General features: G+C 43.8%; 1 protein-coding gene across 1 annotated transcript; it reads right to left on the bottom strand.

Moving 5' to 3' along the window:
* Positions 1–11,906: 11,906 nt before the first annotated feature.
* On the bottom strand, positions 11,907–23,795 carry LOC147092026 (putative G protein-coupled receptor 139). The gene is made up of 2 exons (XM_085975604.1): positions 23,438–23,795; positions 11,907–12,819 (listed from the first exon to the last, which is right to left on the bottom strand). Exons 1-2 carry the CDS (start codon positions 23,700–23,702, stop codon positions 11,918–11,920), a joined length of 1,167 nt encoding a protein of 388 aa, XP_085831730.1. The 5' UTR covers positions 23,703–23,795; the 3' UTR covers positions 11,907–11,917.
* Between the last annotated feature and the right edge of the window lie 401 nt (positions 23,796–24,196).

Genomic DNA, 24,196 nt, shown 5'->3' with positions numbered 1-24,196 from the left:
CCGCTCACTGTACACTCTGATATACCCCACACCCCTCATGGTAACACTCTGATTTCCCACACACCGCTCACTGAAACACTCTTATATTACCCTCATCCCTCATGGTAACACTCTGATTTCCCACACACCGCTCACTGTACACTCTGATATACCCCACACCCCTCATGGTAACACTCTGATTTCCCACATACCGCTCACTGAAACACTCTGATATTACCCTCATCCCTCATGTTAAACTCTGATTTCCCACACACCGCTCACTGTACACTCTGATATACCCCACACCCCTCATGGTAACACTCTGATTTCCCACACACCACTCACTGAAACACTCTGATATACCCCACACCCCTCATGGTAACACTTTGATTTCCCACACACCACTCACTGTACACACTGATATACCCCTCATCCCTCACGTTAACATTCTGATTTCCCACACATCGCTCACTGAAACACTCTGATATACTCCACACCCCTCATGGTAACACTCTGATTTCCCACACACCGCTCACTGAAACACTCTGATAAGTCCCACACACCTCATGGTAACACTCTGATTTCCCACACACCACTCACTGAAACACTCTGATATATCCCTCAACCCTCATGGCAACATTCTGATTTCCCACACTCCGCTCACTGAAACACTCTGATATACCCCACACCCCTCATGGTAACACTCTGATTTCCCACACACCATTCACTGAAACACTCTGATATACCCCTCAACCCTCACGGCAACATTCTGATTTCCCACACTCCGCTCACTGAAACACTCTGATATACCCCACACCCCTCATGGTAACTCTCTGATTTCCCACACACCACTCACTGAAACACTCTGATATGCCCCTCATCCCTCATGGTAACACTCTGATTTCCCACACACCATGCACTGAAACACTCTGATAAATCCCACACCCCTCACGGTAACATTTTGATTTCCCACACACCGCTCACTGGAGCACTCTGATATACCCCACATCCCTCACGGTAACACTCTGATTTCCCACACACCACTCACTGAAACACTCTGATATATCCCACACCCCTCATGGTAACACTCTGATTTCCCACACACCACTCACTGTACACTCTGATATATCCCACACCCCTCAAGGTAACACTCTGATTTCCCACACACCACTCACTGAAACACTCTGATATATCCCACACCCCTCATGGTAACACTCTGATTTCCCACACACCATTCACTGTACACGCTGATATACCCCGCATCCCTCACGGTAACTCTCTGATTTCCCTTACTCCGCTCACTTAAACACTGTGATATATCCCACACCCCTCATGGTAACACTCTGATTTCCCACACACCACTCACTGTACACTCTGATACACCCCACACCCCTCATGGTAACACTCTGATTTCCCACACACCACTAACTGAAACACTCTGATATATCCCACACCCCTCCTGGTAACTCCCTGATTTCCCACACACCACGCACTGAAACACTCTGATATACCCCGCACCCCTCATGGTAACACTCTGATTTCCCACACACCACTCACTGTACACTCTGATATACCCCTCATCCGTCACGGTAACATTCTGTTTTCCCGTACTCCGCTCACTGAAACACTCTGATATATCCCACACCCCTCATGGTAACTCTCTGATTTCCCACACTCCGCTCATTGAAACACTCTCATATATCCCACACTCCTCATGATAACACTCTGATTTCCCACACACCATTCACTGTACATGCTGATATACCCCTCATCCCTCACGGTAACATTCTGATTTCCCACACACCACTCAATGAAACACTCTGATATAGCCCACACCCCTCATGGTAACACTCTGATTTCCCACACACCACTCACTGTACACGCTGATATACCCCACACCCCTCACGGTAACATTCTGATTTCCCACACACCGCTCACTGAAACACTCTGATATACCCCTCACCCCTCATGGTAACATTCTGATTTCTCACACACCACTCACTGTACACTCTGATATACCCCTCATCCCTTACGGTAACACTCTGATTTCCCACACACCACTCACTGAAACACTCTGATATATCCCTCATCGCTCATGGTAACATTCTGATTTCCCTTACTCCGCTCACTGAAACACTGTGATATATCCCACACCCCTCATGGTAACTCTGCGATTTCCCACACACCAGTCACTGAATGAAACTTTCTGATATATCCCACACTGCTCACGGTAAGCTCTGATTTCCCAACACCCATCACTATAAAATGCTGGTATACCGCACACACCTCTCGGTAACATTCTGCTATACCCCACAACCCACAGATTAACCCGATGATATAGCCCGCACCCCTCACTGAAACACCCTGCTTTACCCCACATCTCTGACTGCAACACATGGATATTCCCTACACCCCTCAATTTTACACTCTGATATCACCCATAACACTCACTGTATCACTATGTTACAACCCACAACCCTCATTGTAACACTCTTATTTAAACTACACAACTCACTGTTATACTCAGAAATAACCATATTACTCACTGGGACATCCTGATATACCCCACACCCCTCACTGTAACACTCTGATAAATGCCACACCCACGAAGCACTCTTATATATCCCAAACACCTCACTGTAATACTCTGATTCACTGCACACTGATATCTCCCATAACCCTCAATGTAAAACTGATATACCACACACCACTCACTGAAAATCTCTGACATACCCCATACCCTTCAGTGTAACATTCAGATTTACCCCACACCACTCATTGTAAAACACTAATATGCCGCAAATCCCTGACTGCATCACATTGCTATTCCCTACACTTCACTGTAACACTGATATACCACACCCCACTAAATGTAACACTCTGATATACCAATAACGATTCAGATTCAACGCCCTGATAAACCCCCACATCCTAATAGGTCTCTGATGTAGACCTGAACCCTCGCTGTTACACTCTGATATACGCCACACCCATCACTGTAAAAATCTGATATTCCCTTCACACACCAATTTAAAACTCTGTTAGGCCCCACACTGCTCACTTTACAACTATGATACACCACAAAACAATCACTTTAAAACTCTGATACATTCAACACCAAGAAACACTTTTAAGTATCTCACACCCCTCGATGTAACACTATGATATACCCCACACCAATCAGTATACCACTATGATACACCCCACAGCATTCAATGTAACGCTCTGCTTTAAACCACACCCCTCACTATTAGACTCTGATATTCCCCCATTGCTCACTGTAGCACTCTATTATACCACACACCACTCACTGTAACACTCTGCTTTAGCCCACAGCGCTCACTGTAATAGTGATATACCTCGCACCAGTCTGATATACTCCAGCCCCCTCACTGAAACACTCTGATATTCTCCACACCCCTCACTGTAAAACATTCTGATATATTTCACACCCCACACTGTAACACTGTGATTACCCCGCACCTCTAATTGTAGCAATATATTATACCCCACACCACTCACTCTAACACTCTGCTTTAGCCGACAGCACTCTCTGTAATACTGATATAAGAAGCACCAATCTGATATACTCCACACCCCTCACTGTAAAACATTCTGATATATTTGGCACCCACAATGTAACACTGTGATTACCCCACACCCCTCACTGTAGCATTATATCACCCACACCCCTCACTGTAACACTTTGCTTTATCCAACACCCCTCAGTGTAATACTGATAAAACTCGCACCACCCTGATATACTCCAGCCCCCTCTCTGAAACACTCTGATATACTCCGCACCACTCACTGTATAACATTCTGATATGTTTCAGACCACACACTGCAAACCTGTGATATATATCACACCCCTCACAGTAGCACTATGATATCACCCACACCCCCCACCGTAACACTCTGTTTAGCCCACACACTCAGTGTAATATTGATATACCTCGCACCACTCTTATATACTCCAGCCCCCTCTCTGTAACACTGTGATATATCTCACACCCCTCACTGTAGCACTCTGATGCACCCCGCAACATTCAATGCAACACTCGTATAAAAAGCCCACCCCACACTGTAACATACTATGAGACAGTTCACACCCCTAAATGTAACAATCTGATATTACCCACACCCTCCCCTTGGGTCGGATGATCATAACATGACATAATTCTTCATTAAGATGGAGAGTGAAGTAGTTGAATCAGAGTCTAGTGTCCTGAATTTAAATAAAGAAAACTACGATGGTATGAGGCACGAGTTGGGTAGGATTGATTGGGGAATGTTACTCAAAGGGTTGATGGTGGATAGGAATTGTCAAACATTCAAAGATCACATGGATGAACTACGCAAATTGTTCATCCCTGTTTGGTATGAAAATAAAACAAAAAAGGTGACTCTACTGTTGCTAACAAGGGAAATTAGGGATAGTATAAGAACCAAGGAGAGGACATACAGATTGTCCAGAAAAAGCAGTAAACCTGAGGATTGGGAGCAGTTTAGGATTCAGCATAGTAGGACAAAGGGATTAATTAAGAAGGCGGAAATAATGTATGAGAGTAAGCTTTCAGGAAACATAAATACTGACATAAAAGCTTTTATAGATATGTGAAGAGAAAAAGATTGGTGAAGTCAAGCGTAGGTCCCTTGCAGTCAGAATCAGGGAAATTTATAAGGGGAAACAATGAAATGGCAGACCAATGAAATATATACATCTCTTACGGCTTCACAAAGGAGGACACAAACAACCTCCCAGTGATGTCGGGGAACATAGGGTCTAATGAGAGGGAGGAACTGGAGGAAATCAGTATTTGTAGGGAAATGGTGTTAAGGGAATTGACGGGATTGAAGGCCGATAAATCCCCAGGGCCTGATAATCTACATCCTAGGGTACTTAAGGAAGTGTCCCTCGAAATAGTAGATGCATTGCTGGTCATCTTCCAAAATTCGATAGATTCTGGAACAGTTCCCATGGATTGGAGGGTAGCTAAAGTTACCCTACTATTCAAAAATGGTGGTAGAGAGAATACAGGGAATTTTAGACCGGTAAGCCTGACATCGGTTGTGGGGAAAATGCTAGAGTCCATTATAAAAGATGTAATAGCAGAGCAATTGGAAAACAGTGAAAGGATCGGACAAAGGCAACATGGATTTACAAAAGGTAAATCGTGCTTGACTAATCTACTGGAATTTTTTGAGGAATAGTTAATGGAGAACCAGTGGATGTGGTGTATTTGGACTTTCAGAAGGCTGTTGATAAGAGATTAGCGTGTAAAGTTAAGGCACATGGGATTGGGGGCAAGGTACTGACTTGGATAGAGAAATGGTTGGCAGACAGGATGCACGGAGTTGGAGTAAATGGGTCTTTTTCCAAGTGGCAGGCAGTCACAAGTGGGGTACCGCAGGAATCGGTCCTGGGACCCCAGCTTTTCACAATATATACAAATGATCTAGACGAGGGAACTAGATGTATTATCTCCAAGTTTGCAGACGACACAAAGCTGGGTGGGCATGTGTGCTGTGAGGAGGATGCCGAGAAACACCAGTATGATTTGGACAGGTTGGGTGATTGGGCCGAAGCATGCTAGATGCAGTATTGTGGATAAATGCGAGGTTATCCACTTTGGTGGCAAAAACAGGAAGGCAGATTATTATCTGAATGGCAATAGATTGGGAGAAGGGGAAGGGCAACGAGACTTGGGTGTCCTTGTGCACCAGTCGCTGACCATATGCATGCAGGTGCAGCAGGTGGTTAAGAAGGCAAATGGTATGTGGGCCTTCGTAGCGAGGGGGTTCGAGTACAGAAACAAGGATGTCTTGCTGCAGTTTTACAGGGCCTTGGTGAGACCACACCCCGAGTATTGGGTGCAATTTTGGTCGCCTTATCTGAGGAAGGATGTTCTCACCATGGAGGGAGTGCAGCAAAGATTCAACAGGCTGATACCTGGAATGGCAGGAATGATGTAAGAGGAGAGATTGGGCCACTTGGTGTTACACGCGCTGGAGTTTAGCAGAATGAGAGGTGATCTCATTGAAAGTTATAAAATTCTATCAGAACTAGAAAGACTAGATGCAGGAAGGATGTTCCCAATGGTGGGCGGGTCCAGAACCAGGGGTCACAGTCTATGGATAAGGGGTAAGCCATTTGGGACAGAGATGAGGGGGAATTTCTTAACCCAGAGAGTGGTGAAACTGTGCAATTCTCTACCACAGGAGGCAGTGGAGGCCAATTCATTAAATATATTCAAGAAGGAGTTAGATATATTTCTTAAGGCTAAAGGGATCAAGGGATATGGGGAGAAGGCAGGGACAGGGTACTGAATTTGGATGAGCAGCCATGATCTCATTGAATGGCGGAGCAGGGTCGAGGGGATGAATGGCTTGCTTCTGCTCCTAACTTCTATGTTTCTATGTAACTTTGAAGAGTTTGAGAGCGGGAGATGTCATGCAACAATAACTGCGAAACTTCTAAAGTGACGTCACAACCAGGGAAAGAGCTGATTGCTAAGTAGGAACCGGTGAGTATTTCTACAGTGTAGCTGTTAAAGTGAAAGTAAGGTCTCTAGGTTAGAGTAAGTAGTGTTTAAAGGGAAATACGGTCCCTAGTGTATTTAATATTCTTTAATTTAAAGGAATTAAATGGAGTACCTTAATGGTAGGACATGGCTGGGCAGCACGGCACCGTGGAGTGCTCCTACTGTTCTATGTGGGAAGTAAGGGACAGTTTCTGTCTCCAGGGTGAACACATGTGCAGGAAGTGTCTCCAGCTGTAGCCACTCGAAATCCGTGTTTTCGAGCTGGAGCTGCGGCTGGAGATCTTTGTGGAGAGTACGTTTAATGAGGTGGTCACACCGCAGGTAAACAGTGCACAGGCAGACAGGAAATGGGTGATCGGCAGAGAGAGTAAAAGAACTAGGAAGGTAGTGCAGGAGCCCCCTGGGTCCATCTCCCTCTCCGACTGGTACCAATGACATGGCTAGAAGGAGGGGTGAGGTCCTTCAACAAGAATTTAGGGAGCTAGGTGGCAGATTAAAAAGCAGGACCTCAAAGGTTGTTATCTCTGGATTATTCCGGGTACCACGTTCTAGTGAGTATAGAAATAGGAGGATAGAGCAGACGAATGCGTTGCTAAAGATTTGGTGCAGGGGGAGGGCTTTATTTTCCTGGATCACTCGGTCTGTTTCTGGGGAAGGTGGAAACTGTACAAGTCGAGTTCCACCTGAACCACAACGGGAACAACATCCTTGCTGGGAGGTTTGCTAGTACTTTTGGGGGGGAGGGGTTTAAACTAACTTGGCAGGGGGTTGGGATACAGAGTGGAGCTATAGTAGTGGGTGATGCACAGCCAATTATAGAGGAAGAAATAATTCAGCCTGGAAGGCAGCGCAAATATGTAACGGCACAAGGGAGTATGGCATTTATTTTAATGCAAGGAATCTTGCGAGTAAGGCAGATGAATTGAAGGTGTTGATGAACACATGGGAGTATGATATTGTCGCTATCACAAACACATGGTTGAGGAAGGGGTAGGACTGGCAGCTCAATATTCTGCGGTATAGAATCTTCAGGCGAGAAAGAGGCGGGTGTAAAAGAGTATGGGGTGCCGCAATATTAATCAAGGAGTCAATTACTGCTGTAAGGACGGATGATATCTTTGCATGATCCTCTAATGAGGCCTTATTAGTAGAACTTAAAAACAAAATGGGGGCAAGCATTTTGCTGGGAGTTTAATAAAGGCCCCAAACTCTCAGGGGGAGATAGAGGATCAGATGTGTAGGCAAATCTCGGGGAAGTGTAGAAATAATAGGGTAATAATAATAGGGGATTTCAACTTTCCCAGTATTAACTGGGATAGTCAGAGTGTGAAAGGCTTATAGGGTGCTGAACACTTGAAGTGCATCCAGAAGAGCGTTTTGAGCTAGCATGTAGAAAGTCCTAAAAGAGAGGGGGTGGTACTGGACCTAATTCCTGGGAATGTAGCTGGGTAAGTGGTAGAAGTGTCAGTAGGAGAGCATTTTGGTGATAGTGACCATAATTCGATGAGATTTAAGGTAGTCATGGAAAAGGACAAAGATGGAGCAGAAATAAAGGTTCTAAATTGGTGGACAGCCGATTTTAATATGATGAGGCAGGATCTGGCCAAAGTGGACTGAGATCAGCTACTTGTAGGAAAATCCACATCTGAGCAGTGGGAGACTTTCAGCAAGGAAATAGAGAGAGTACAAGACCAACATGTTCCCGTAAATATCAAGGATGGGACCAACAAGCCCAGGGAACCTTGGATGTCAGGGGATATGCAAGAATGGATTAGGAAAAAAGGGCGGCTTTTGGAAGATACAAAGGACTGAAAACAGTGCAAGCCCTAGTGGAGTATAGAAGTTGCAGAGGGGTATTTAAAATGAAATTAGGAGAGCGAACAGGGTGCATGAAAAAACACTGGTGGGCAAAATAAAGGAAAATCCCAAGGAGTATTATAAGTATATTAAGGTCAAGAGGATAACCAGGGGCCAAAGTGGCAATCTGTGTGTAGAGCCGGAAGATGTAGGTGAGGTTTTTAATGCATATTTTGCATCTGTGTTCATTATGCAGAAGTACAATGTAAGCATATGAGTGTGAAATATTTGATTAAATTCGCATTGAGAGGGAGGATGTACCAGTTGCTTTTAGCGGGCTTCAAATTGGATAAATTCCCAGGCCCTGACGAGATGTGTGAGGCAATGGAGGAGATTGCAGGCGCTCGGACACAAATTTTAAGAAAATCTCTGGCCACAGTGGAGGTGCCTGAGGACTGGAGAACAGCTAATGTCGTACCATTATGAAGAAGGGTAGTAGCAATAAACCAGGCCAGTGAGCCTAACATCAGTGGTAGCGATATTAATGGAAACATTTCTGAGGGAGTAAATAAGTCTATACTTGGCAAGGATTACACAAGGATAGTCAGCATGGCTTTGTCCGGGGGACATCGTGTCTAACCAATTTGATTGAATTTTTCGAGGGGGTGACTAGGTGTGTGGATGAGGGTAGTGCAGTTGATGTAGTCTACATGGACTTCAGTAAGGCTTTTGACAAAGTCCCGCATGGGGGACTGGGCAAGAAGGTGTAGCCCATGGGATCACGGGCAATTTGACACATTGGATATAAAATTGGCTTAGTATCAGGAGGCAGAGGGTGATGATCGAAGGTTGTTTTTGTGACTGTAAGCCTGTGTACAGTGGTGTACCCCAGATATCGGTTTTGGGTCCTTTACTCTTTGAAGTGTTAATTAATGATTTAGATGTGAATTTAGGAGGAATGAACAGTAAGTTCACAGATGACACGAGAATTGGCGGAGTGGTAAGTAGCGAGGAGGGACGCCTCAGGCTATAGGATGATATAGATGGGTTGCTTAGATAGGCAGAACAGTTGCAAATGGAATTTACTCCTAAGAAGTGAGAGGTGATACATTTTGGGAGGACTAACAAGACGAGGGAATAAACAATGAATGGTAGGACCGTAGGAAGTACAGGGGATCAGTGGGACCTTGGTGTGTATGTACATAGCTCCCTTAAGGCAGCAGGACAAGTAGATAATGTGGTTGAAAAGGCATAAGTGATACTCGCCTTCATTAGCTGAGGCCTAGAATATAAGAGCAGGGAGGTTATGATGGAATTGTACAAAGCATTAGTTATGCCACAGCTGGAAAACTGTGTGCAGTCCTGATCGACAAACTAAAGGAAGGATGTGATTGCATTGGAGAGGGTGCAGAGGAGATTCACCAGGAATTTACCTTGGGCTGAGGCGCTTCAGCCATGAAGAGAAACTGGACAGGCTGGTGTTGTTTACCTTAGGGGGGACCTGATTGAGGTGTACACAATCATGAGGGGCATAGATGTGGTAGGGAGAAAGGAATTTTGCCTCAGTAGATGGGTCAATAAACAAGGGACATAGATTTAAGGTAAGGGGCAAGAGGTTTAGAGGGCATTTCAGGAAAAACTTTTTCCCCCAGAGGGTGTTGGAATCTGAAACTCACTGCCTGAAAGCGTGGTAAAGGCAGGGCTGCTCACAAAATTTAAGAAGCATTTAGATGAGCACTTGAAACGCCATAGCATACAAGGCTACGGACCAAGTGCTGGAAAATGGGATTAGAATAGACAGAGCTTGATGGCCGGCATGGACACGCTGGGCCGAAAGGCCTCCTGCTTTGCTGTAAAACTCAATGATTCTATGACTCTATAACTTTAAGATATAGCCCGCAACCCTCACTGTAACACCCTGCTTTATCCCACATCCCTCACTCAAACACTGTTATATACGCCACATCCAAAACTCTAACACTGATATACCACACACACCTCACTGTAAACATCTGATATACCCACACCACTCGCTCTAATTCTGTTATATACCACACACACCTCACTGTAAAACTCTGATATACGCTGCATCCCTCACTGTAACACACTGATAGACACCACATCCATCACTGTAACACTCTGATATACCATACACCCCTCACTATAACACACTCGCATTCCCCACATTCTTCACGGTAACAACTTTGATATACCCCACACCACTCACTGTAATACTCTGATATATGTAACAATCTGGGCTGTTATTACCCAGACCACTCACTGTAATTCTGATATGCCTCGCAGCCTTTCCTGTAACACACTCTGATATACCCCACACCACTCAATGTAACACTCTGATACATGCCACACTCTGGAATGCTACGTGCCACCCTCTGTACACTTACATCCCACCGCTCACTGTTGCCACTGCCACTTTAATCACATGGGCTTTATTATGGGTAATATGTGGCGCTTTATCAAGAACCTATTGAAAAAATGGGGAAATTGGGAAAGTGTGAGAAGTATCAATCATATAACCATAGAGTTGGTGAGTCACGTTTTGACAAATTGTATGGAGGAGCATGACGCCCCGCTCTGATCACAGACCTCGCCTGGTTTCAATCAGGTAATTTCAAAATCAGTGATTTTATTCCCATTTTATTATTTATATATTTTGGTTCTCAGTATAAGGTGATGCTGAATAGGCCAGTATTACTTGCCAATTCCTCGTAACCCATGAGAAAATGGCGGGACTTCATCTTGAGCCGCTGCAGTCCGTGTGGTGAAGGTATTCCCTCAATACTGTTACGGAAGGAATTTCAAGCTTTTGACACAGTGACGATGAAGGAATAGTGATATATTCGAAGGGTATGGTAGAATAGTGGTTATGTTGCTGGACTAGTAAATCAGATGCCTGGACGCATGATCTTGAGTTCATAATCCCTCCAGCTGGGGAAATTAAATTCAAGTAAATAAACCAATCTGGAATATAAATGTTAGTGGAGTAATGATGACCATGAAGCTACCGAGTTGTCGTAAAAACACATCTGGTTCACTAATGTCCTTCAGGTAAGGAAATCTGCCACTGCTACCCATTCTAGCCAAAATGTGAATCCAGATCTACAGTAATGTAGTTGACTCTGAGCTGCTCTCTGAAATGGCCTAGCAAGCCACTCAGTTTTATGATGTGGCTCACCACCACCTTATCCAGGGCAATTAGGGCTGGGCTGTCAAGGCTGGATTTGCCAGCGGCACCCAAATTCCAACAATGATTTATTCATGATCATAATGATGCATTAAGAGTTATAATGTGGTAACCAGAGCCACCATCTGTGTGTGGGGCGCCAGGGCCGCAATCTTTGTGCAGAACGTGGGTTCCACCATCTTGGTGTGGGCAAGGAAGCCGCCATCATTGCGTTGATGACGGAGCCGCCATCTTTGTGCGGGACATAGGTTCCACCATCTTGGTGATGGTCACCAGATCCGATATTGAAGTGTGAATTTCCCCGCCGGCGGGCGGAGGGCGGCCCGGAGTGAGCTGGTCACCAAAATATCAGGCACAGGGAGCTCTCAGGCTGCAAAGTCTCCGTTTCACATCATCCTTTAATGCATTTTATAATCAGAGTAAAGGGATAGTTCCCCAAATTCTTCAACTGCTCTCTGAACTTAGTCTGAGTCAGGGCATAAATCCCAGTATTTGTGCAGCAACTCAGCATCTGCAGCATCAATCCCAATTCCATTAGATAAAGGTGTGAGTAGACATACAGAGACAAAACATCCCCCATCCGGCTCCAAATATAAAACACCACAAACACTGCCCATAACAGGATGAAATTGCCGGAGATAACAAGCAGTAAAATGATGGATTTCCTGCGGCTCTCCATCTCTGGGTCTCTGGGACTCTCCCCACTGCTGGGACCCCGGAGTCTCCTGCGGGCTCTGCTGGACACTAAAATGTGTCTGACGGTGAGAGCATTGAGCAGCAGAATCACCACAAATGGGATTCCCGGTGTGAGAATATAATGAAGGAACTCCATTGCAGCCCAGACCCGTGACAACCGAACAGCCACTGTTACTACACAAAAATAGGGGAGGTTGTGAAGGTAATACTGATCTGTGAACATAAAATACCAGAAAATGTTCTTTGAACCGCTCAGCACAGTCACTGTTCCCAGAACCACAGCCGCTGTTTTCTCGGTGCAATATATTGTTTTCAGCTTCTGGTGACAAATGGCCACAAATCGATCAAAGGTGAAAGCGATGGTGAACCAGACAGAACAGTCTGTGGCTGCATAAAGCAGGATGGCGTGGATATTACACACGGGGATGGATAGAATGAAAAGAAACTGTTCCACATAAACAATCGGAATCTGCCTCAATATTAGGTCGAGGATAACGACCAGTAGATCCGCCGCTGCCATGGCCACCAGGTAGCGAGTGACACATTTGGAGAGACCGCACTTTCCCCGAGACAGGATCACAATCGTCACTAAGTTCACTGTCAGGAAGAGAAATAAAGAGTGAAATTATATATCAGGATGGGAGCAAGAGCAGCAGTTTGATGGAATTCTTGGAGAATTCTGCAACTCAATAGCGAAATTCAATGACATAATCTAATTCTATTACCCGTGGAGCTGAATACATTGAATTTGTTGTAAGAACAATCGGGAATAAATTGAGGAATCCTCAATGAAACGGGATAAATCCAACAGAAAAGTAGCAGATGTTTGATCAATGAGAGACTAAATGATAGATCTGCCTTTAGCCCTGCGGACAAAAGCCCCGTCCGAGGTACCAGGTATACAATGGACCAGAACCTCTCAGAAAACCTTCGTGTCCCGGGATCAGTCAGCATTTGGAGCGGTGCAATTTGCTTCAGTGCGCTTTATGTTAGGGAGGGGGGAATCCCGCTCGGATTCCTGCTCCTGGTTAGAATATCCATTATATTTAGCTCTGAAAATGAATGCAACGGCAAAATACAGAACCTGCAAACAGGAAATTGTATTTAAAATGCACGGCTGTAATATGCAAATGCTAAGATAATAAATAAAAGTGCGCTGCAGTTATAAATATAACTGGGCTGTAAGAAGCGTGTTAAAGGTTGAGCTTTCTACAGTTTTGTTGAAATACACAATTTGTAACTCATTGAAAGAAATATTTTCCAAATAACTTTGCAAAGAATGGATTCTGATTAAAAATAAATAGTTATAAGTGACCCGTTAATAGCCCACTAAATGCATTTATTAGCACCATAATCACATGACATATACAACAGGCGGCAAGCATCCGAACACTTTGGTAAAATATCTGAATACAATTAGAAAACATTTAACCTCGTACTTTTTCACCTGTTGGTTTCCAACTTGTTCAGAGAATATTTATAGAGAAAATATGAAAGGATTTTCTTATCCTCAGTACTTCAGTTACAATCAGCTGGGATTGTTTATCCTGCAGTACAGCAGGAGGCAGTAGAGAATCACTCTGGATCTCACTGAGAGATCCACTGAACTGTGACAGACGGGCATTGGCTCCAATTGTAAATTCAAAACAAAGATTGGAATTAACGCATTGAAATGTGGCTGAGTGAACATTTTTTGAGAATGTAAATTATCCTTGTAATCCTGTTCTAACCATCAGACTCAGAGCCACTATTGCAGAACTGGAGATGGTGGGAAAGGAGACACTGACATGGAACTGAATGATTCGTGGAAATTTCAGACATTTAAAGATGTGGATGTGATCTGCCAGGATTTGTTCCTGTGACTCTGTGTGATAACCATACTGAACATTCGGGGAAAACAGAAGCAAATTACTTTGGATGCTGGAAATCTGAAATAAGAACAGAAAATGTTTTAAACACTCAGCAGGTCAGGCAGAATCTGTAGAGAGAGAGAGAGTTAACGTTTCAGGTCGGTGATATTTCTCCATTAGGTGAAAATCTTCTCAACCAAGACAACATTCATCTGATCTGTTACAAATGGTCAGTGTAGATATTAGAACGAAATTCGTGAAGCAAAGAGTCTCGTTCAATATCTTTTCTTGTGTTGAATATAGAACAATTGAATCTTGGTAAAGCTGTATCATCTTCAGAATCAATAGCCGATAGCTGTGCAGATGTGATGGGAATGACAAGGAGAGAAATACCGTTAAACATGATTTATTGAATTAATAGCTGTATACAGAGACTTACCAGAGACACGAACTGTAACGGGGGGCGGGGGTGGTGGGTGAGTAAATGGCAAGAACTGTAATACAGTTAAATATGACTTATGTAATTATAATCAGGATACAGAGACTTACCAGGAACACCCACAGCAGTGAGACTTGACAGTATTTTTAAACAACAAATCTTGCATGAAAAAGAAAGCAACAGCTTGAAACACAGAATACCATTAATTACTGAGTATGATAATCAGATAAATAGCAAGAATAATTTTACAGTGTAACATTGTTTATAAAATTAATAACTGCACATAGATACTGATTAGGAACAGTAACAGCAGCGAGAAGTGGATAGTAAAAGTTTTGTATATCCTCCCCTCTCCTTTCAGCATTCTGAAGGAAACGCTCCCTCCACAGCACCCTGGTCCACTCTTCAATCACCCCCAAAAGACCCTCCCATACCCACGGTAACTTCCCGTACAACCGCAGGAGATGCAACACTCTCCTTTTACCGCCATCTTTCCCACTGTCCAGGGCCACAAACACTCCTTCCAGCTGAAACAGCGATTTCTTGTACTTCTTGCCATTTCGTATACAGTATTCGCTGCTCACGATGCGGTCTTCTCTAAACTGGGGAAACCAAATTCAGATTGGGTGATTAACAGTTCCTGCCTCAGTTCAGGAATTTCATTTCCAGGTCCGCCTTTATTACAATGCTCCCGCCTAAATCCTGGAATTTCATTCCCACGGCCACCAAGATTACTCTGCTCCTGCCTCAGTCCATGAATTTCATTCCCAGATCCGGATAGATTACACTGCTCCCGCCTCACTCCAGGAAGTTGATTCCCAGGGCCGCCAAGATTGCACTGCTCCCGCCTCACTCCAGGAATTTGATTCACAGGGCTGCGTAGATAACACTGCTCCCACCTCACTCCAGGAATTTGATTCCCAGGGCAGCCAAGATACGTGTTCCCGCCTTAGTCCAGCAAGTTGATTCCCAGGGCATTCTATTTGCCTGAATCTAGAACAAGGAGAACAAGGTACTTCTAGATTAGCCTGTCTGTTTGAAAACCCTGTATGACTGATCCTGTCTCTTTGAAAGGTGTTTCTAACGTTTGTCCTGAAGTAGCCAATATTGTACTGATTTGAACCAAAGACAGCACTGTGGGAGTATCTTAAATTCAAGGTCTGCAGCGGTTCAAGAAGGCGGATCCTCAACACCTGCTCAAGGACAATTAGGGATTCGCTGTCCTTGCCAGCGATGCCCACATTCTGTGAAGCAAACATAAAAAATAAGAATCTGCAAATTAAGAAGCTTCAAAGGGGTCATATTACAGAGAAGATTAGAATTTTTAACGAACATTAATGTTCTAATAATCTGTAAGGACAGATATTTGGGCTGAGAATTTTCAATCCGTAGCCATCTGTTTTGTGCCATCGCCCGAGCGGAATTCCTAGGCCCCTTTGCTTTCACCAGTTTTTCTCTTTCAAAAACCTGAGTGACTGGTCCTGTCTGTTTAAAAAGCCTGTGTGACTGGTCCTGTCTGTTTAAAAAACCTGTGTGACTGGTCCTGTCTGTTAAAAAAGCTTGTGTGACTGGTCCTGTCTGTTTAAAAAGCCTGTGTGACTGGACCTGTCTGTTTAAAAAGCCCGTGTGACTGGTCCTGTCTGTTTAAAAAACCTGTGTGACTGGACCTGTCTGTTTAAAAAGCCCGTGTGACAGGTCCTGTCTGTTTAAAAAGCCTGTGTGACTGGACCTGTCTGTTTAAAAAGCCTGTGTGACTGGTCCTGCCTGTTTAAAAAGCCTGTGTGACTGGACCTGTCTGTTTAAAAAGCCTGTGTGACTGGTCCTGTCTGTTTAAAAAGCCCGTGTGACTGGTCCTGTCTGTTTAAAAAGCCTGTGTGACTGGTCCTGTCTGTTTAAAAAGCCCGTGTGACTGGTCCTGTCTGTTTAAAAAGCCTGTGTGACTGGACCTGTCTGTTTAAAAAGCACGTGTGACTGGTCCTGTCTGTTTAAAAAGACTGTGTGACTGGTCCTGTCTGTTTAAAAAGCCAGTGTTACGGGTCCTGTCTCATTTTAATGCCTGTAGGACTGGTCCTGTCTGTTTTAAAACCCGGTGTGACTGTCCCTGTCCCTTTGAAAAACCTGTGTGACTGGTCCTGTCTCTTTAAAAAGCCTGTGACATCGGTCATGTCTTCTTTAAAAGCCTCTGTGACGTGTCTTGTCTGTTTAAAACCCTGTGTGACTGGTCCTGTCTCTTTGAATAGCCGGTGACATTGGCCTTGTCTCTTTAAAAAGCCTCTGTGACTGGTCCTGTTTGTTTAAAACCAAGTGTGATTGGTCCAGTCTCATTAATAGCCTGGGTGACTGGTCCTGTCTGTTTAAAATCCTATGTGACTGGTCCTGTCTCTTTGAAAAGCCTGTGACATTGGTCAACTCTCTTTAAAAAGGCACTGTGACTGGTCCTGTCTGTTTAAAACCCAGTGTGGTTGATCCAGTCTCTTTGAATAACCTGTGTGACTGGTCTTGTCTGTTAAAATCCTATGTGACTGGTCCTGACTCTTTGAACATCCTGTGCGAGTGGTCCTGTCTCTTTAAAAAGCCTGTGACTTTGGTCATGTCTCTTTAAAAATCCTCTGTGACTGCTCCTGTCTTTTTAAAAACCTGTGTGACTGGTCATGCCTCTTTAAAACGCCTGTTTGACCAGTGCTGCCTCTTTGAACAGCATGTGTGTCAGGTGATATTTCTTGAAAAAGCCTTTGTGAGTGTTCCTGTCTCTTTAAAAAGCCTGTGACACTGGTCAACTCTCTTTAACAATACCTGGTTCTTTAAAATGCATGTGTGACTAGTTCTGTCTGTTTAAAAAGCTGGTGTGACTGATTTTCTCTCTTTTAAAAAACCAGTGCGACTGGCCTTGTGTCTTTAAAAAGTATATTGATCCGTGAGTGGGATTGGACAGGCCTCAAGAAGAAATAGACAAGATGGTGGAATGAGTGGATATGTGGTAGACAAAATTTAATGCAGAAAATCGAAGTGATAGATCTTGGTAGAAAGAATGAGGAGAGGAAATAAAAACTAAAGGATACCTTCCTAAAGTGGATGCATGAACAGGGAGACGACTGGGGTATATGTGCACAAATCGTTGAAGGTGGCAGGGCAGTTTGAGAAAGCAGTTGAAAAAGCTTACATGACCTGGGCTTCACGAATAGAGATATTGAGTACAAATGCGTGGAAATTATGATAAACCTTTATAAAACACTGGTTTCGCCTCAACTGGAGTATGGTGTCCAATTCTTGGCACCGCACTTCAGAAAGGAATGTGAAGACCTTAGAGAGGGTGCAGAAAAGATTTACAAGAATGATTCCGGCGATGAGGGACTTCAGATACGTAGATAGACTGGAGATACTGGGGTTGTTCTTCTTACATCAGAGAAGAATGAGAGCAGATTTGATAGAGGAGTTGAAAATCATAATGGTTCTGGAAATAATAGAGCGAGGAAAATTGTCCCCATTGGAAGATGGGTCGAAAACCGAACGACACTGATTAAAGGTGACTGGCAAAAGAACCAAAGGTGAAATAAGACAAAAACTGTTTGCACAGCGAGTGGTTAGGATCTGGGATGCACTGCGTAAAAGTGTGGCGGATGCAGACTCAATCACGGCTTTCAAAATGGAGTTAAATAAGAACCTGAACGAAAACATAATGCATGGTTATGGCGAAAGTGCAAGGGACTGGGACTAGCTGAGATGTGCTTGAACAGAGCCAGCACGGGCTCTACGGCCCAAATTGGCTTCTTCCGTGCTGTAATCATTCTATGATTCTGTGTAACCATCCCGCCTCTTTAAGCAGACTTGTGTAACCGGTCCTTTCTCTTTAAAAGACATTGTTACTTGTCCCATCTCTATAAAAAAGCCTGTATTCTCTAGAGTTTAGAAAGATGAGAGGTGATGTTATTGAAACATGCAAAAATTCTTACAGGGCTTGACTTGGTAGATGCAGGGAGGATGTTTCCCCTTCCTGGTGATTCTAGAACCAGTGGGTCACAGTCTCAGAATAAGGCTTCCACTAATTAGAACTGAGATGAGGAGACATTTCCTCACTCAGAAGGTGGTGAATCCCTTGGAATTCTCTTTCCCAGATGGTTGTGGTGGCTTAGTCGTTGAGTGTATTCAAGACAGAGATGGATAGAGTTTTTAATATTAAGGGAATCAAGGGATATGGGGATAGTGCAGGAAAGTGGAGATGAGCTATAAGATCAGCCACGATCTTATTGAATGGCGGTGCAGGCTCGAAGGGTCAAATGATCTACTCCTGCTCCTATTTCTTAGGCTGTTATAATCCAATACCGCCCGTTTAATGCCACCGCAAGTTTAGCGCCACTGCCCGAGACGAATTTCTCGGCCCTTGTCTGCCGACATCGGCTCATGTTAAATTTCACAGCGTGCTGACCAATTGGTCTTAGATTTTGCCTGTCAAAGGGTCGGCTTAAACCCATTCAGAGTCATTTGTTATCTTCCCTGACAGATTGCTCCAGGGGTGCAGAGATATAAGAGTTATATTTAAAATTAATTACAAGCACTTCTTTCTGATCCAAACCCTGCTGTCCGTGTCCTAACTCACGCAAATTCCCGTTCACCCATCACCCCTGTGCTCGCTGACTTACTTTGTCTCCTGGTTTGTCAAAGCCTCGATTTTAAATTTCTAACACTCGTGTTCAGCCCCAAATCATTGCCAAGTGTCCAGTGAAGGATTTGCTTCCCGAAAATGACAAACGTTTGTTTTTTTATGTTTAGTATTTTACTGTAAGTACTTTTCACCCCCAGGGCTGCAGTTGGATTCCTCCAATTAGCGTCAGGGGGACGAGGGACATGTGAGGGGGTAGAATTCGGCTCGGACTGTAGAACAAACATCAAGCACCTCCAATTTCTCCCTAAATTCACACATCATCCAGAGTTGGACTTCAAAAAAAAAATCATTCTTGGGGTGTGGGCATCGCTGGCAATCTCAGCATTTATTGCGCCTCCCTAACAGCCAGTGGGAAGGTTTCGTTGAGCCAGCGTATACAACTGAGAGGCTTGCTAGACTATTTCAGAGGGCCGTTAATATGCAACCTCTCTGCTGTGGGTCTGGAGTCACATTTTGTCCAGAATGGGTAAGGACGGCAGATTTTCTTCCCTAAAGGGCATTCGTGAACCAGATGGGTTTTATGACAATCTGGTAGTTTCCTGGTCACCATTACTGACACTAGCTTTTTCTTCCAGATTTGTTTAATTAATTGAGCTCTGGATTATTTGTCCGGGTAATTGTTCTACTAGTCCAGCAACATAACCACTCTGCTACCATCCCCTTCAAACGTACCGCCATTCCTTCATTGTCACTGGGTCAAAACTTGAAATTCCTTCCATAATGATATTGTGGGAGCACCTTCACCGCACAGACTGCAGCGGCTCAATATCAAGGCCCTCCCTTTTCCCATGTGTAACTAGGGATGGACAAGTAATACCGGCTGTGACAGCACCACGCATATACTGAGAACAAATAAATATAAATAATAAAATAGGAATAACAATAATGATTTTGTAATTCACTGATTAAAACCAGGTGAGACCTATGATCAGAGTGGGGCGGCAACACAACTTGGTTCACCAATTCTATGATTATATGATTTCTATCGCACACACTTTCCCAATTTGGCTATCCTTTCAAAAGGCGTTTGAAGAAGTTTCACATAACACCAAAATGAATTAACGTGGCATTAACGTGGCAATGGCAACATGGCTCGGAAATTGGCTAAGAGACATAATGCAGAGAATAGAGTTAAACGGTTGCTTTTCTGACTGGAAGTAAGTAGACTGTGGTATCCCCCAGGGATCGGTGTTGGGTCCATTGCTCTTTTCATGTATATAAATGCCATGGACATCGATGTACAGCGCATAATTTCAACGTTTGCAGATGTCAGGAAAGTCAGAATAGTTCATAAACAGTAAGATGTGTAGCAACAGGATTGAGGAGGACTCAGACAGACTGGAGTTATACATGGCAGATATAATTTAACACAAAGAGGGGTGAAGTGATACATTTTGGTAAGAAGTATGAGCAGAGGCAATATAAACTATACAGTGCATTTGCAAAGCGGGTGTACGATCAGACAGTCCTGGGCTGTACTTACACAAAGATGTGAAGGTGGCAGGACAAGTTGCAACAGATGCTAATAAAGCATACAGAGTCATTGGCTTTACAAACAGAGACACAGAGTACCACAATCCAGGAAGAAATGCTAACCTTTTTCTAAATCACTGGTTAGGCCCCTGCTGGAGCATTGTGTCCAATTCTGAGAACGAAACTTTGGCAAACATGTCAAGGATTAGAGACGATGTAGGGATTTACCAGAATGGTGCTAGGGATCTGGGACTTCAGATGCGTGGAGAGACTGGAGAAGCTGGGATTGCTCTTTTTAGAGCAGCGAAGGTTAAGAAACATGGAATTATAAAATCATAGAAATGTGCAGCACAGAAGGAGGCCATTTGGCCCATCGTGTGTGCGCCGGTCAAAAAAGCGCCATCCAGCCTAATCCCAATTTCCAGCACTTGGTCCATAGCCTTGGAATCTGTGCCAATTCATGTGCAAATCCAAGTACTTTTTAATGTGATGAGGGTTTCTGCCTTTACCTCCTCTTCAGCCAGTGAGTTTCAGATCACCACAACACCCTGGGTGAAAATAAATCTCCTCATCTCCCCTCTAATCCTTCCACCATTTACTTTTACTCAATGCGCGCTCTCTGCTAAGGGAAATAGGTGCTTCCTATCCACTTTATCTACGTCCCTCATAAATTTAAATACCTTATTTCAATCTCCCCTCAGCCTCCTCCGTTCCACATTAAACAGCTCCAGCCTATCAAATCATTCCTCATTGCTAAAATTCTCCAGTCCTGGAATATCCTCCTGAATCTCCTCTTTACACTCTCGAGTGCAGTCACATCTTTCCTGTAACCTGATGAGCAGAATTGTATGCAGAACTCTTCGCTGTGGCCTAACTAGTGTTATATACAGTTATAGTGTAACGTACATGCTCTTATGTTCTATGTCTTGGCTGATAAAGCAAAGTGTCCCATATGTCTTATCAACCTCCCCATCTACATGTTATGCTACATTTAGGGATGTGTGGACATGCACTCCAAGGTCACTCTGTCCCTCTACACTTCTCATTACCCTACCCTTTATTGTGTACCCCATTGCCTTTTTAGTCCCCGCCCCTCAAATGCATTACCTCACACTTCAATGGATTGAATTCCATTTGCCGCCTTGCTTCCCACCTTGCCAGTCTATTGATATCTTCTTGCAGTCTACAGCTATCTACCTCGAAATCAACAACACAGTCAAATTTTGTATCATCTGTAAACTTCTTAGTCATGGCCTCAGCATTGAAGTATTAATCATTGATATATATTACAAAAAGCAATGGAGCTAGTACTGAGCTCTTCAGAACCCCACTGGAAACAGCCTTCCAGTCACAAAAAACACCTGTCGACCAATACATGCTCCATCTTCCACTGAGACACATTTGGATCCAACTTGCAAGTTTCCCTTGGGTTCCATGGATATTTTCTTTATTGACTAACCTGTCTTGTGGGACCTTGCCAAAGGCCTTGCTAATATATATATTGGACTACATCAAATACACGACCCTCATCGACCCTACTCGTTAACTCATTAAAAAATTCATACAAATTACAGAGACACGCCCTTCCCTTAACGAATGCATGTTGACTGTTCTTGATTAATCTGTGCCTTTCTAAATGCCGATTTATTCTGGCCATCAGAAAGTTTCCAATATTTTTCCACCACCGAGGTTTGCCTGATTGGTCTGTAATAGGCCTATCCCTTTCTCTACACTTTAAACAACGTTACAATGTGAGCAGTCCTCCAGTCCTGTGGCACCACGCCAGTAGCCTTCGAGGAATGGAAAATGACGGTCTGAGCCTCTGCTATTGCAGCCCTTCCAGCTCTTAACAACTGGGATATATTTCATCAAGTCCTCGTGATTTATCTACATTGAAAGATGCTAAACCCCTTAATATTTCCACTCTCACTATGTTTAGCTCATCTTATATTTGACACTCCTCCTCCTTAACCACAATGTCAGCAGCGCCACTCTCTGCTGTGAAGATAAACGCAAAGTACTTATTGAGAACAATTCCCCTCTGCAATGCACTGTCTGAGAACGTGATGGTAGCAAATTCAATAGTAAGATTCGTCAAGGAATTGGTTATTAATTGAAGGGGTATTTTAACAGGGCTCTGGCTAAAGATTATTACAAATTAGATAGGTATTTCAAAGAGATGGCATGGACACGATGGGTCGATTAGTCTCCTTCTGTGCTGTACCATTTTATGTTTCTATGAGCAGGAGACAGAGAGAGAGAGAGAAGAGGGAGAGAGAAAGAAAAGAAGAGAAAGAGAAATAGAGACTGAAAGTCTGGGAGAGGTGCAGAGGAAAATATATCAAATTTAACAGGGGAATTAGATCAATACTTGAAGGGGCATAATTTGCAGGACTATGGGAACAGAGCAGGGGAATGGGACTATTTGGAGGGGTGAGGCTGTGGTGCGATTTGAACACAAGAAGGAGAATATTAAGCTCGAGTTGGTGCCAGATCGGGAGCAAATGTAGATCAGCGAACACATGGGCAATGTGTAAACGGATCATGATGCGTGTTAGGATATGGACAGCAGAGTTTTGGATGAGATCTATTTTATGAAGGCTTGTAACTGGGAGGCCGGCCAGGAGAACATTGGAATAGTCGAGGAATGCAGTTAGCAAATGTTTGCAAAATTAATAGTTAGATACAGAGACTTACTGGGAACAACAACAGCAACAATAAGGGGAGAGTAAATGATAAGAACAGTAATGCAGTTAAACATGGTTAATATAATAGCTGGATAGAAAGACTTACCAGGAACACCAACAGCAGCAATGAGTGGATAGTAAATGTGTTGAATAATCTTAAGCGCGAAATAGATCCGCTCTTCTAATTGGATTTCATCATAATATGCAGAAAAATAGTCAAACTCCCACATGAAAGACCTGCCCATTGTTGTATCATTCCAATCTTTTGTTTGGAGTTTCTGATCCATTGTTTTAACATTCCAATCTATTGTACTCAGATTCTGGTCCATTGTTGTAACATTCGAATCTACTTTTTTCAAATTCTGCCTCATTTTCTGTGGAGCAGCGCGTTGATCGCTGTTAGTGTCAGAAGTGATGCTGTCACTGTCACTGCAGGATAACTCATTGAAAGGAGTCCCTTTTTAATAGAAGAGGGAAACCCTGCACTAATACACTTAGGGTCCATGGAGGCTGACATTAATTACAGTCACTGAACAAACAGATTCAGTTATCCCATGGAGACTGACATTAATTACAGTCACTGAACAAACAGCTTCAGTTAACTCCTTTCAATCCAGCACGTTTTGGACCACAGTAATGTAGAACATTTCCAAAGTCCGAATGGGATGTATGAGGGTTGCTGAGGGAAGGAATGATGGAAATTGCGGAGGATCTGGCCAGATTCTTTCAAGCCTCCTAGGATATTGGAGTGGTGCCAGACGATTGTAGGAGTGCAAATGATACACCCTGATTAAAAAAGGCGAGAGGGACAAACCCATTAACTACAGGCCAGCCCGTCTAACAAAGCTATTGGGGGAACTTCTAG

Source organism: Somniosus microcephalus, unplaced genomic scaffold (assembly GCF_052327205.1).
Source record: "Somniosus microcephalus isolate GS21.2 unplaced genomic scaffold, FLI_Smic_1.0 unresolved_chr2, whole genome shotgun sequence".
Lineage (NCBI taxonomy): Eukaryota > Metazoa > Chordata > Chondrichthyes > Squaliformes > Somniosidae > Somniosus > Somniosus microcephalus.
This window is presented reverse-complemented; position numbering and strand designations above follow the sequence as displayed.

Excerpts from the sequence above, each read along its gene's own strand:
- LOC147092026 (XM_085975604.1), bottom strand. The coding sequence starts at position 23,702 with ATGAGGCAGAATTTGAAAAAAGTAGATTCGAATGTTACAACAATGGAC. Across the intron at positions 12,820-23,437 it reads TGCTGCTGTTGGTGTTCCTG|TGAACTTAGTGACGATTGTG; the intron begins GTAAGTCTTTCT and ends TCTTCCTGACAG.